Source organism: Pelodiscus sinensis, chromosome 9 (genome assembly GCF_049634645.1).
Source record: "Pelodiscus sinensis isolate JC-2024 chromosome 9, ASM4963464v1, whole genome shotgun sequence".
Classification (NCBI taxonomy): Eukaryota; Metazoa; Chordata; order Testudines; family Trionychidae; genus Pelodiscus; species Pelodiscus sinensis.
In genome coordinates this window covers 61291216-61306776 of record NC_134719.1, presented here as the reverse complement: position 1 = coordinate 61306776, position 15561 = coordinate 61291216, and the positions used below count along the sequence as shown (strand labels likewise).

At 43.4% G+C, this 15561-nt stretch overlaps 1 protein-coding gene across 2 annotated transcripts in view; it reads right to left on the bottom strand.

The window, feature by feature from the left end:
* COP1 (COP1 E3 ubiquitin ligase) overlaps window positions 1-15561 on the bottom strand; it is a 145925-nt gene that overhangs the window by 52272 nt on the left and 78092 nt on the right. For both annotated transcript variants that reach the window (XM_075936898.1, XM_075936899.1), the window contains exon 15: window positions 10656-10772. In XM_075936898.1, the coding sequence (XP_075793013.1) occupies window positions 10656-10772 (117 nt within the window). The remainder of the gene's footprint in view (window positions 1-10655; window positions 10773-15561) is intronic.

Here is a 15561-nt window from a genome sequence, read left to right as displayed (position 1 = left end):
AGCGCTAACTCGAACTAAGCTGTTTGGAGATCCCTTGCTTATGCTTAGATATATTGCACCTCTGAATTCTAAACATAGTGATAATTTTTTCTTGTCAGGGTGGGCGAGCTTATAACTGGTTCATTAAGTCTACTATAGTCTTGAATCTCTCCTATGATGGATATACCCTGGCTGACGCAGAATCTAATATAGCTTCCATGAACGCTACTTCTCCGGTTTGGGTAAAGTGATCACTTTTCTTCCTTGATCCTGAAACCTAGTATAGTGAAGAGACATAGGATTAGGTGAATGGAAGCTTTCACCTGCAGAACTGATCTTTTTCAAGGTGTGTCAGTTAGCACAGTTCAATTCTTGGATCCCTCGTCATCTTACATGAGCTGCTACTTAACAAGAGCTCAAGAGAGAAGTCCGGGGGGGGGGGGGGGGGGGGGAGGGGGGAAGCTGGGAAAAATCTTAGTTGATGGTTTCAGTCACAAGTCAGCAGCTCATGGGAGCATTATCTGCGGAACCCTATTCAGGCCTGATAGGTCCTTTCCACCGGTAACAGATTCTCATGACACTCTCCAGGAGAAAGTTTAAGACAAACAGACTGAGTGTCTATCAGAGATATGCCTCTCTCATAGATGAAAGAGGCAACTTGAGTTCCTGTTATTAAGTGGAACAGGTGCATAAAAGAAGGGCCAAATTTTGAATCCTAGGGACTTGTTTTGTGGTAGTAATAAATCCTAGCACCAGGGAAATCAATAACAAATAAAGAGGTATTTTAATATCTAGCCAAATAGAGTAGAAAAAAAACAATTGCTTTGCCACCTAAATGCGCGCACACAGGTCGTGAACAAAGATAAAAAACTGCAAGGTTTCTATTTTGCAGCCACAAATTAGAAGGAACTGAGGGATGGCTTTTATGCCCTGGGATTGGGGGGGTACAAAGGCACTTACTGTTCAGGCCTGGACGTAAAAGTGTATGTATAAGAATAAAATTTATCATCAAAATAATGCACATTTATGTAAGAAAAATAATGTGACAGTCTACAATTGTAATTAGATTGTATCAAAGCATAAATGAGGGGGCAGATTTACAGTTGCACATGTAACCTTAGTATTGGCATGTCCTGATGCTTGGCCACATAATCATGTAACCTGCAGGAAATATTCCCAACACAGCTTTTAATGTGGGATTCTAGTAGAATCATCTTCCCTTAGAATTCGTACTGTGCGTAACTGCTCAAATACTATGTCAATCATCTCTATAAAACGCAGATACACTCTACAATGCACTAACTCTAGCATCAGCATTTACATTCGGGCCATAAATGTTACTAGCTCAGTGAAATACAGCAAATGAGACATTTTAAAAAGGCCTGAATGGGTCTTGCACCTGAATCAAGAGCTGGAGGAGTTAATTTGGCTCTAAGCAGGAGTCTACACAGCATAGGTCATGAACACTAACTATATGATGTGTTCAAGTATCACAGAAGGTGCCATTCCACCAAGCAGTTCCTCTGAGTAAATTGCTGGAAGACTCCCAAATGCAACTGCTGCCTTGGGAACCCTGGAAGTAGGGAAGTATTTTTCTCTTTGAGATACAGCAATGACAGCAGTTTGGAGAAGATGAATCTGGACTTGCCTTTTCTATTCTTGAATTACGAGGTTCATTTCCATTTTTAATTTGAGCAATTCTGTGACAATGACTAAATGATTTCAACTAAGCTGTAAGAAAGTGTTCAGGAAAAGGGTATTTAAGCAAAACAATTAACTTGTCCATTTCTGCTAATGGCAGATTTATCCTTTTCTTTGGATGGAAGCTTTTCAAACTAATTTTAATCACTTCACCCACTACTAAAAAGCAGCTACTTCTGGGAATAAAATCTAGAAAATGTTTAACATTTCTCCAGTTACACAATAGCTATAATGTGAATTCTCTATGCTTAAGAATCTGTCCTATTGTGGATTTTAGCTAGTCTACAGATCTTTTCCAAACTAGTTGAAGAACTCTAAAGATCAAAAGTTTGTCTCTTCCACCAACAGAAATTGGTCCAATAAAGGGCATTAGCTCAACTACCCCCTTTTATATCCTAGGAGCAATACAAATACAACACTAACGACAACATTTAGGAGAAGTAAACTATCCAGCTGAAATCAGTGTTTTACCTCAATAGGAGAAACTACTACAGAAAACTTAACTCCTCTATTCTTCTGAAGAGTTCTTTAGGATCTAATGATCAGAGAAGGTGATCACCTTCAACAGAGGAAACTGCTTTATAGTACTGACCCAGGTGATTGTCATCTTCTGCATCATCAGTGCTATTTCCTACAGCACTTGAGCTTTTCCTGGGTAGTCTTCATTTCCAGGGCTGGTTACAAATGAACCAGCTTTGCTGTAAGTGCAAGATAGGGAGCAGCCATATCTGTGCTGTTTGGACTACAGTTGAAATTGACTAAATACTTGAGAGTTTACACACCTGTCCACCCGTGAGTCTGTTCAAGAACTCCTCAAATGGTAAACGCTAGGACCACCAAATTTGGCATGCAGCATTTTATAAGTTCAAGCAAGGTCAGGTTTGGTTGTGCCAGGACAATGGGATGTGCGTGGAATGCGATTGTTTCTCAAACAGAAAGGGAGGGCTGTGAAAGCAAGGGACAGTTATACAGCAGAATGATCACAGGGGGAGGAGGAACAGCAAGCAAGCACTGCTCTTGCCGCTCCAGGAAGCGGCCCCTGGTCACCCTCTCCCCCAAGCCTTTAAGACCTGCCCTAATCCCCCCCCCCCCCCCCCATCCTCAAGCTCCTGCCCTGACTACTGCACTCCCTATGTGCTGTCCTGAAGGTCCCCAGCAATGCCAGGTAAACCTTCTAGTTTATAATCTAGCACCATGCATTCTGACACTACTGGTGCCATAAAGGTTTTCAGCAAGTGCATTTCAAGGCAGCAATAGGTGCAAAATGGCAGTAGTTAGTATAGGTTGAAACCTTAAAGTCTGGGACGCTCTGGTCTGGCAGGACTACCAATACTCCTGGACCAGGGAGCCCTGGCTGGCAAGGTTCAGAGGCCGACATAGCGAGGACCAGCACAGCAGGGAGCTGGTGCTGGGGAGCATAGTCCAGGCCGGGGCCAGCACAGTGGGAAGTGCAGCCCCAGCAGGACTGGGGGCAAAAGGGTTGGTGGCAGGGAGCAGGGCTAACAGCTGAGAAGGGAGCCTTGACCTCCCCTATTCCAGCAACTCCATGGTTTGGGACCACTCAGTTTGTTTCCAAGAGGTCAAGAATTCACTTACATAACCCACTTCAAAGAGCATCGAAGGAAGATACTTTCCAACGCAAAAGTGAGCTCAGTGCTTAACTGGCCTTTGAAAAATCTCCCTACAATTTCCCAGAAAAAGGTAATTTGCGCCTTAACTCCAGAAGTATTAACCTACCCCAATCTTGAGCGCACCATGTGTCCACTCACACTACACACCCTGGGAATCAATTTAGATTTTCAACATAGCTAAGTGCTTACTAGTGAAAGCCTATTAAGGTAAGAACTTGCTTCAACTGAAAAACCTTCACATTCTCTTATAAAAATCCTAATCTATCTTCTGAGTCATTAATAGCACATTACTCCTCCATTAATAGCTGGAAGTGACACCAAGCAGTTGAAACACACACATCTGAAGCAGCCCGAAAGACTGGTTTTACAAATGACATTTGCAGAACCTCAGTGCTCCACTTATTGTAGTCATCAATAATCCCCTGGATGTGGGTGGTCTGTCCTACACTTACAATGTATTAGCTGTTTCATTCCAGATGGCTGCAGTAGCCAGAAGTGGTCCTGAACTAGAACTGCATTGGAACTTTTTGTTCACAGGTCTACAGGAAGAGAGAATCTCTAAATGAGAACAAAGCTACGGGCGTAGCAATTAGCATTTTCCATGTTCCAACATGAGCCATTATCACAGATCTGGCGTCCTGCAACTTCAGTTATGGGTCAACACATGTTTAACTTCATCTACAGGTTTGGGACCTAGCACACTACCTTCCACATCCTAATGACTTTAAAAAACCAAACCATGGGTACTTGAGAACAATTTGCACCTTCTCTATCGGCTCCATGTAACATGAACACACTAACTTTCTCTCCCCTTTTCCCCCCTCCATCTCCTATTTATTTTGCAACTGGACCTTTAATACTCCCTTCACCTGAAGTGGGTTGTGCCCACGAAAGCTCATGATACCATCTACATGTTTTGTTAGTCTTTATGATGCTGCTAGACTATTGATTGTTTAATTTTTTCCAGTTAGACTAACTCTGCTATGCCTCTGAAGCTTACGAATTTCTGAGATATGGAAAACTGTTGAATGTATTCTCTTCCCTGCAGAGGCCTTCCAAAATGAGAAAGGCCCTTCTATCCTGACCCTCAGTCACTAAAGTACTCTTGGAATCCCAGCTAATCATATTATGTTCAGCATGACAGCATCCTGACAACCTAAACATGAAACAGCAAATAAACATCTGACAAGACAAAGTTGCTCAAGTTCAGAAAATCAAAATGTTTTGAAAGCTTTTCAAATATTTCCATTTTCAGAGTAACCACACAGCTTGTAACACTGACTGGGTTTGGGAAAGTTAAACTTTAAAAGTGGTTCTCTTTAGGTGAGAGGCAGAAGCCACAATCCCCAATACGCAGTTACTAGGGAAACACAGTGATTTGGTTTTTCCCTCTTTTCAGTTCCCTAAAAACCTGGCATAAAGAATTAAATACACATCCCATTCCGTGCCATTTCACTATATATTTCAATGAAAGAGAGCACAGCACAGCGGTTTAAGGTGCAAGCGGGGTGGTGGGGTTTTTGTAGGGCCCTGCTGTATACTCAGAATAAGCAAAAAGGGAGGAGAGTGCAGAGAAAGAGGCTGAGAACATGCAGAAGGGTTTAATGTTTTTTGTAGGCACAGGAGTCTGCATTGGACCTCACTGCTAAGAAACCTGTGTTGTACGTGCTGTGTAGAACCCTATCTGTGGGTCTAGGGTAGAAGGTACTCTCCTTGAAAGGCGTTTCTGGCTAAGTGTTCAAGTCCAGTGTCTCGAAGTGTGAGGAATGGCGTGGAAGAGGAAGGGCAAGAAACTACAAATGGATGGAACAAAAAGGGGAGAGACCTGTCTGTGCTGATGTCTAGAAGCCTCTAAAATTTACCGCTAGCCTGAGACCTCTACCAATCATACTGACCAATAATCTCATTCACCTGTGTCCATCTGTTATCTAACCCTAACCCCAAAGGACTCTGCTCTGTGTTAAAGCACCCAGCACAACTGGGCTGCGGTTCCTGGCCAAGGCTTCTAGGCACAAGGGTAAAACAAATACATAAGTGCCAACAGGCGACCTTCTAGGGTCAAGAGGCAGGAATCAGGGAATTCCGATGGCTTTATCTCTATATTGCATATGGGAAATAAAGGGTGAATGGAAGCTGTTAACAGCATGACAGCATGGGGAGAATAATATAATGCTATCAGCTCTATTTAGCTTGCTGAGGTTAACACAGACAGCCTAGCCTCACTGGAACCGGACAAGCTGAACAATAATCTAGTTGCAAATTGCATACATTTTAAATCAACTTGTTTTTCTAAGCTGTGCTACTGGAAAATATATGGGCAGAAGGCATCCGTGTGTTGCAGCTGGGGCAGAACAATAACTTTGGTCATGATTTATATCATTAATTTCAGGATAAAAACACTATCTTGTTTAAAAAGCGAGGAAGAGCCCACAAAATTACCTGCTTTTTGTATTCAGCAGTGGTTACAGCTTATACTGCAGAATGTTTCAACTCAGGAAGCATGCAAATAGAATATTTATTAAAATCAGACATCTGGGATCTTTCCCTCTTTAAATACCCTTTCCCCGGGGGCAGATCCTGTCAGGTTGCAGTTAAACAGTTTCCTCCTCCCTCCTCCATGGGGAGGCTGTGTTTTATACAACTCTCTCTCTCAAAAATAGGAACTCAAGTCCTACACCACACAGACTAGTCCTCTCAGACCTATAGTTTGTTCTATTTTATCTTGATCACCAAAAGCTCATTTTGACAAGGCTTTTCAAACAGAGTCAACTGTTCAATAACAAAAACAAACAAAAAAAAAAATCACATCAACCACTATGTCCCCATGAGTTGACTCCTAGAGGGAATAACGTGGCAGCTATGGGACCACTCACTCTCCAGGGCACCTAGTGTGAGCTTAGTTCAATTCTTCATATGGCAGCAGACATGCACGTATGTAAATCTACGATATATTTGAGAGTTTGTCTGAGTGCATCTGTGTGTTCACTGAAGAACTCCTCTTAAATGGTATGAGCTAGAGCCACCAAATTTGGCAGGCAGCTTCCTCTTCTCCTAACTTAAAGCAAGATCAAGGTTTGGTTGTACCAGGACAAGAAATAGGGCCAGGACAGCTATACTCCCACTGAGGCAGCAGGGGTGGAGAAAGGTCTAGCTGTCTATTATATATTTGAGAGAGTTTGTCTTTCTGTATGTTCCCCTGCCAGGGGACATGCACCCTCCCATGGCTATGCCTGCTGCAGCGGCTGCAGACAGGTTCTTCTCACCTGGTCCCAAGCTGCTATGGTGAGAGAAGGCTGGGGTAGTCTCTGAAATCTATGGTAGATAGCTATTCCATTCTCCACCCCTGCTCCCTGCTGCTGGGGATGTAAGCAACTAGTCGACTAAGTACCCGATAAGCACAGGTACTCAAGTAGTCACTGCTTTCTCCCTCCACCCTCTCGCCTTACTGCCTCTATCACAGAGAGGCAGCAAGGGGAGGGGGAGCAGGAACTGGTACTGGGAGGAGCCGGCTTAAAGCCAGGTTCTTAATACATTTAAAAAGCAGGAGTGCAGCGTGGGGGGACAGGGAGCAAGCCAGGACTGCTGTTTCCTGTCTCGCATCCAGGCCCCTCATTACGCCGCTGCCTTAAAAGTATTAAGAGTCTGGTAGCTCTTAATACATTCAAAAGGCAGAGCCGCAGCAGGGTTTGCTTCCAGGGTTGTTATGGCTCCGCAATTTTCCCCCTCATCAACTAATCGAGTAATCAATGGAAATTCCATCGACTACTCGATTAGCCAATTACACACAATTTAACATCCATACCTGCTGCCTCAATGGGATTATAGCTGTCCTGATCCCCATTTCTGGCTCCTTGCTGCCCTCATGTGGGCATTATACAATATTACTGTCCCTGCTAATAGAACCCTCCTTTTCCATTTTATGAGCAACAGTTGCATTCCAGGCACATCCTATTGTCCTGGCACAATCCTGACCTTACTTTAAGTAAGGATAAGAAGCTGCTTGCCAAATTTGGTAACCTAGCTCTTACCATTTAGGAGGAGTTCTTCAGACTCGCTCACTCTCTCCATTATATAGCAGATAATTATACAACCCCATTCAACGTTATCTCAAAAATCTTAACCGCCTGCTCAGTCTCAATATACCTTTGCTGTGACAATTATTTCCATTACGTAAAATGAGTCTGAGGGCATCAGTGACTTGCCCAAAGAGTCAAGTGCACTAGTGACAGAGGCACAAACAGAACCCAAATATTCTGACTCTCAATGCACAGTTCTGCCTACCAGACCACCGATCCTCCATTTAGAAATGGCCATTACATCATCCGTCGCCATTTTCTCCTCTTGCCACTAATTAAGAGACAGAGGCAGGAGTGGAGTTCAATATAAAGGATTGTTCTGCATCAAAAGGAATTGTATGATATGAACTACAATGGTCAGACCTGCAGCGATTTATCAGTAGGAAAACAGTAGCCAAAGCTACTAGAGCAGAGAGCCCTAATTCACAGAGACTGTACCAAAATGTTTGCTGCCTGGCCTTTGATCAGAATCAATCACCTCAGTACTTCAGTACAATCCTTTTATTTGGTGATCGATACAACAGCATATCCACAAAGCACAAGGGTGCACATTTCCTTTATGCAAGTCCCCATACCATATCTTAAGGATAAATGGGATTGCAAGCACCTAGCCCTTGCTTGAGGTACATATTAGCTCTTAAGACCATTGAATTAGAGCACAAAAATCCAAGAAATATAGAATAGTGATAGAAATGTAGCCGTGTTAGTCTGGTGTAGCTGAAACAAAATACAGGACTATGTAGCACTTTAAAGACTAACAAGATGGTTTATTAGATGATGAGCTTTTGTGGGCCAGACCCACTTCCTCAGATCAAATAGTGGAAGAAAATAGTCACAACCATATATACCAAAGGATACAATTTAAAAAAGCGAAAACATATGAAAAGGACAAATCACATTTCAGAACAGAAGGGGGATGCGGGGGGGGGGGGGGGGGGGGGGAGAGAAGGTAAATGTCTGTGAGTTAATGATATTAGAGGTGGGGAAAGTGGTGTTCTATTGTTGGTTTTCGATACAACCGCATCTGCTATGCTCGCTGTGTAGCACATGGATAATTGGCCGTTACACGAGCTCTCAGCCCTTTAAAGTGCGCAGCATTCCCCTTTCCCCCATGTAAAGTACTGCAAACCAAAAAGTAGCAGAGGAAAGGTAAGGCAAAGCGAGGGCTGCAGTAGGATTTCCATTCATAACCTTTTCAAAGAACACTACTGCAAGTGTAATGCCATAAAGTATTGGCTATTTTATTACAAATTAATTATACCATTAAAAAATAATTGAAATATTAATTTACCTAATAGGGAAAAAATTGCCACAAATGTATACGGGGTTGGATGACAAATATGATACATTTTACATAACGGTAGCGCATTACTTCAGTTCTCAATCAATGAGTTTGTTTTACAGACAGTCCTAGCTCCCATGGGGGGATGGCAAAATGGGATTGTATGTTTCTGATCTGGCATTTCCTTCAAAGGGGGATATACTGCTCTCTTGAAAGCCTTTTTTATTATTCCCTTATTAGTTTTTATTGCCTAAAAGCAGCTCCAACTATTAAATTTACAACCCTATTTCCTTCCTTCTAAAATAAATGAAGTTTGTAAGCATTATAAAATTATTTGAAAATGGTATATGAAAGGGAAATATGAGAAATAAAATAACTATCCATTTGCCTACCCAGCAATACCATGAACTGTATGCAGACTGCATCTGCATTTAACACAGAAATTTCATTTCACTGTAAAGTTTAAAAATGGGTTCCATATCTTAAATTATTCCGTTCTATTAACTAGCCGATAAGTCAGTGTCATACAAGTTGGTGACTGCAAGATCCATTAGGAGTGCCTCTATGGGCAAGTCATTCCGATCATTTCAGTACCTCCAGATTCTTTTAGCAAAGCATTAAGTGGCCAGATATCCATTTTAACTTGGTTTTATAGATTCAACTCCCCTACGAGTACCAAGTAGAAAGTAAACACATCGATCTCCTCTTATTTCTTCCCCTCTCCTGCCACTTCTCCCCATTATTAATGCAATTTTGCTCCACGGCATTTTAGTCAAACCTCTCATTCTCAGAGTGCAGAGTCTTCTAAAAATTTCCAAATACAGGTTGAACCTCTCTGGTCCGGAACCCTCAGGACATGAGTGGTCTTGAACCAGGGAGTTTTCCGGGCTGAGGGGGCGGGGGGGACCGAGAGGGGGCTGTCAAGACTGCACTTCCAGCCATGCTGGACCAGAAAGTACCTTCAAAAATTCAGAGTGCACAAAACATCAGAAATTTTTGCTAGGAGTGCTTTAAAACCCACAGGAAGGAGGAAATGCAGAGATATTGTTATGGCACAGCACACTGCTTTACTCAGTTTCCATGTATGAAAATAAATTAGGCTCACACACTCCTAAAACTAAATCCACATTGACGACCTAGTGTGGTCATCAACGTCTGCTATTTTAAATCAATGTCATTTCCTCCCCATAATCCCCATCTCAGGGCTGCCCCCAGAAAGTCACAGTTAGCCAAGATCCCACTCTTGATCCAGAGGAGTAGAAGCAGGTGTGTGATAGCGACCAGGACAGAGTAAAACTCCACGCCAGATGTTGGAAACATACATTACACCAGTGCCTCACAAGGGCAATGGATATGCAACCACAACTGCGCCCTTAGCCCAGTATTATTTACAGAGCCCCACATGCAGCAATACATATCTGCAACTATTCTCCAGGCAAGACAGACCAACACAATTGCTAAGAGTAAACAAGTATGTAAGACTTGGACATATTCGTTTCTCAGTGGCTTCGTGCTTGTGTAGACAAGCCACTGCACAACAGTAAAATGAGTTAGGAATCTGCCTCACATCAGCCAACCGCCACCCAAGTATCTATGTGCCGCCTGCTGACTCACGCTAAGACTTTAAAGGTGCACATAGCGAGGAGGCAGCAAGCTACTGCAGGGTTGGGCCCTGGGCGACGGACTTCGGATTTCAACGAATGCGCTACAAGTCAGATTTTTCATGTGATCTCGGCTTCCACGCAGGTATCAAAATTACTGAGCAGGTTTTCAAAAACTGGCCACCTCAGTGTCACAGTGGCTCAGAACACTTGCAGAAATCCAAGCCGCGCGGGGGGTGACCAGCAATTGAAAATCTGGCCCAGAAGCCTTTGAAGGAGTCTGGCCTCAAAGGAATCTCTTATTTGGATGCAAACAGGTGTAGCCTGAAACTTGAGGGATTCTGTTCCTCCCTTACCCCTCCTCTAGAAAAACACTGTTACCTACCTGCACAGCCAAAAGCCAGATGGTATCTCGAAGAGGGGCTGAATTTGACGCAACACACATTAGCCTTGGCCTCAATACTCGCAACTGAATTATCCAGGTTGGTAGACCACAGCTTCACTGAGGAGAAACAAAAGTGGTAAAAACGGGTAAGTGATGATCAAAGTGCTTTCTGAAAAATGTAAAAGCCACGGTCAGTACACAAAGAGGGTCCCACAGACACGCACCACCCACTTGGCCTACAGGGATTTTCATGAGTATCTTTGAGATGTTAAAAAAAAAAAAGAAAAATGAGTGGGTACAAAAGAGGCAACTTTTAGCTGCCGATGATCAATTCTCAGCACATTCTCAAGGAGAATAATATTTTGCCCTCTCTCTACACTCGATAAACAGCAGCACAGCATTCAAGCCCACATCCCTGTGGTGTTTGGAACCTCCTGCAGGTGATTAGCAGCAGACTGTAATCACGGCACGCCCAAAGCTACCAGCCCACAGTCTTTCACAACCAAGAGCAAGGAGGCTGATATTCTACCTACTCTCTGCCATCCAACTGTGCTCTGAAGAACTCCCGCTCCATGCTCAGTTGTAACCACTCTGCACAGTCATTGAAATCTACCTATTAACACAACTAGTAAGAACAATTTGTTTTCCATTCTTCACAGATGGGTACTGGGGAGAAAGAGTAGCGCAGGAGTTTCACCTTCCCTACATTTTAATTCAATCCATGTGCACGGCTATTGTGTAGATAAATATAAAGAAAGATTAACTTGTACTCCACAAGGGGAATGGCGCGCGCGCACACACACACGGGTTGTATTTTAAGCCTGCTTCCGCAAGCCTCACAAATACAAAGCAATGGAGTCTTCGAGGCCCTTCAGTGTTTTCCCTTAATAGCTGCATGTACACATTTTAAGTTGCATATTTAAACCCACAAAGGCAAGGCACATGAAACACTATCCACACGGCTAGCCCTGGACTGTAAGGGAGATGACACACTTTGTAAACTGTGGGCTAATCACTGCTTTACCAGGAGCCCTGAGAAAGGGGCAGCGTGCTGCTGCATTCTCCTACGAGCTGCCTGAGTAAGGCTATGTCTAGACAACGTAGAATTTTCGAAAGAGGATATACAAATTCCCTGGGAATTTGCATATCTTCTTCTGATCTCTTTTGAAAGTGAAAGTAGTCTGGGTGCAGTTTTTTCTGGAAAAAACCCTCTTAAAAAAACCCGCTCTTCCTTGAAAAAGGAGGTTTACATGATTTTCGAAAAAGGGTTCCCCTCCCCAAGAAAAAACACCCGCATCCAGACTACTTTCTCTTTCGAAAGTGAGATCAGAAGAAGATATGCAAATTCCTGCAGGAATTTGCATATCCTCTTTTGAAAAAACCCCGTAGTTTAGACATGCCCAAAGAGACTGATTAAGAGTGAGTCTATACCTCCCCGTTTCCCTCTTTGCTCTAGCAGGGAGTAAGGGAACTACACATTGGATAGTGGCCATGCAGAGAAGCTGTTCTCCCCAGGAAGCGTATGGGAACAGCCTGGGCTCACTCAGATTTGCATGTGATAGGTCCTCTGTAGACACAGTTTCCTCCTCTGTGTGGAGGGCTCTTTGTGCAGGAGGCAGAGAGGGCTTGAGGAGATACGGGAGAAGGATGGCCAGGAGAAGGGTGAGGAAAAAGCACAATTCTGCTTTGGCTCCAAGAAAAACAAACAAAAATATTGCTCCAGCCCCATTCTATTAGTTTTTCCACTTCCCGGTAGGGTAGAAGAGGAGGAGGAGAGAGGGTGCGTATAGGGAAGATGGACACAACCTCTGGGAAGATGCCTACAGAACCGCTAAGCTTGGAGACAGTGTATCCACAGGAAGGTAGTGGACTCTTCCCTCCTCCTCCTCTTAAAAAAAAAAGTTTACCCCAGGAAGGAGAGGCAGCGCTGCCCTAATTCTGGCCATCTTTGGAGGATTGTTTCACAGATGTGAGCGAAACGGCAATGCTTAGAGCATGCGGATGCATCCTTTAACAGCAGCACAGTGGGAATACCTGACAGATGTCTGGTGCCATTACAAAGTAGCCCATATACCCATCAAACGCTGATGCTGATCCATACTACATTTGCATACAAGAATTATGGAGAGAGAGATAAATTGCAGGCAATTTCCACACAATAACTCATTCTCTTATTTACCAAAAGTCTAGTATACACTATAAACAACCAGCTCCATTAAAAATAATGAACAGCTTTGCAAGGGTGGCCTGAATCTTCTCTGGCTCCAAGGGACACTAGATGATCTAGTGCCCCATCTGGAGTCTGGGGGCAGGAGTGAATTTTGCGAGCAAATAGAAGCTTTTGCTTCCTGCGTTAAAGAAGAGATGCCAACAGAAGGGCAGTGTATGTCGCAGCGACAGCAGAGGACATTAAGCATTATTGATTTGATGGCACAGGAAAGCAAGTCATTCTGATTTCTGTGGTTTAAAAACACGCAATGCCAGGAGACAAAGCGCCTCAGATTGAAAGCTAGAGGGTTCTATTAGTACGCATAGGAATCAAATGAACTCATAGCAGTGCCCCTTGCAAATTTACTTCGCATAAAGCCACTTGTTTGAATTCTGATCAGGCAGCCTTGCATTTAAGTTCTACAAGTTAGACGCTGCATTCGATAGGGAGAATTCTCTTTTTGGCACCACGTCAATATAACAAATAGATACTTGGGTCTTAATTTTGTACCAAATAAATCAGGGGCTCCGTTTTCAGCACGCTGGCCTTTCACCTCTGCCGATTTCATTTAAATCATCTTCAGATCCCAAGGAGGAGAATGAGCCTGGTGAGCTCATCTGGCTGTTTAATCAACGCCGATGCTCATAAAAACCAACGTGAGATTTGTTACAATTGGTAGGCAAGAGTAAGAGTCCACAGCAAGTTGCAGGACGCCATAGCTGCGGAACATACAGGTCTCTGACAATAACCTGCCCAATGCCATCAGCTTGTGGCGATTTCTTCTCCCCTACCCACACCTGCCCCCTAACTTTGAACCAAGGCATGAGAAACTAACCTGATTTTCAGAAGCAATGTGCACCGACAGCTCCAAGGAAAATCTGTGGGAAGGCCATTCTTGAAAATTAAGCCCCAACAGACTTGTTCAAGGTGAAATACGTCTGAGACAAAGCTGGGAACGGAACACTGATTTTCCAATTTCGAATACAGCACCCCAATCACCGGGCAAACCTTCCTTTCCATGGACCCAGTTCTACAACCCTGAACTAACCCACTGAGTTCACTGCAACTACTCAACATGTTTAAGTGTGCCCCGAACTGCCACCTATTCATCATTTCTATATCCTCTCTATTGAGATATTTTAATTTCACCAGTTTACATGACGAGAAAGCAGTTCACATACAGACCGTCAGTCCTCCTCCCGAGTGAGAATGAAAATAAGTAAACTCCCACCGAGTTTTCAAGCGTACTGGAGTGTTAGAATAGAATCACAGGACTGGAAGGGACCCGGAGAGGTCATCTAATTCAATCCCTTGCACTCACAGCAGGGCTAAGTATTACCTAGCCCAGCCCTGACGGTGTTATCTAACCCGCTCTTAAAAATCTCCATTACTGGAGATCCCACAGCCTCCCTAGGCAATTTATTCCAGCGCTTAACCAATGAGGAAACATCCCTATAACTGTTTTTATAGTCCAAAAATATCATCATGGTATCAGTTTTGGCATAACATCCCATAAGTACCGAGAAAATTTGGCCCATTTTGAATGTCTGTCGCAAGCTGGCAGGTTTGAATGTTGAGAGGTATGTATGTATGCTGCCCTTCTATCCTTTGTTTAATCAAAATGCCGCTTTTTTTGCATATTTTCAATGCTGCCTACTGAAAGAGCAGAACAGCCTCCTGCCAGTCCCTACAAGCCACTTCTGTGGCTATGACTAGGTTACCAAACTTGCTTCGGAATGATTTTTATTAAAAGCACGTTTCACCGTCAGTCACAGGCAGCTTCAATCAATGACCATTCCAATGGCTGCAAGTTACATTATTGGTAAGAAGTGTCAAAAATATTGAAGAGGGAACAGAGCTTATGGCTGACAATTACTTTTCAATTTGAGGAAGAAAACTGCTCTGATGAACTGGATTTAAATTCCCATCCACTGTTTGAAATGGGGCAATAAAAGCGAATTTACAATAGTAAGAATTCAAGATCAATACTAGTCCCCGGGGATTCCACCCCCCCCCCAAACTTCTGTTGGTTTTAATGGCCACTTATTCATACCATCAATCTTATGTAATGATGTTTGGCGGTAGGTGTCTGCACATGCCAGGAACACCTCAAGCGTATGCAGGGTAGAGACTGCAAGACCATGACAACATTGCGGTTCTCTGATCTTCTTCAAAACACAACCACTAGGGGAGAACAAAGATCCGGTCATCTCCACCAGGGACTGGTCCAGAGACCTCAAGAGTTTCCAGCAGATGAATTCACAACCATCTTCTAAAATGTTCTGTCAAGCCTCAGGACCTCTAACTTTTCCCGCTTACTGTGGTTCAGAGGGTCCCAATATGCAGCAATAGCACATCTGATACCCACAAGGTTCCTTTCTATACGTTTCAGAAAAAAAGTAGGTATTTTTACATTTTTATGTACTATTTCAAGGTCAACTACCTAAGGCAGCCACGACTCAGCATAGTTCATAAAAGCCATGGTTAAACTGGAATTAAAGCCTTCGACTGGATAGAAATACCCCAAGAAAAGAATGCTCTGCAGCTTCTCAGGGCTCTGCTAACATGGGCCAACGTGACTGCTGGGTTTGTTTGTATCCATCTCAGCTCTCTCTCTAGCAGCAGACAGATCTACAAATACCGCCAACTACACTGATCATTTGCTTTTAAATACAATAGGCAATTGGAGAGAGGGAT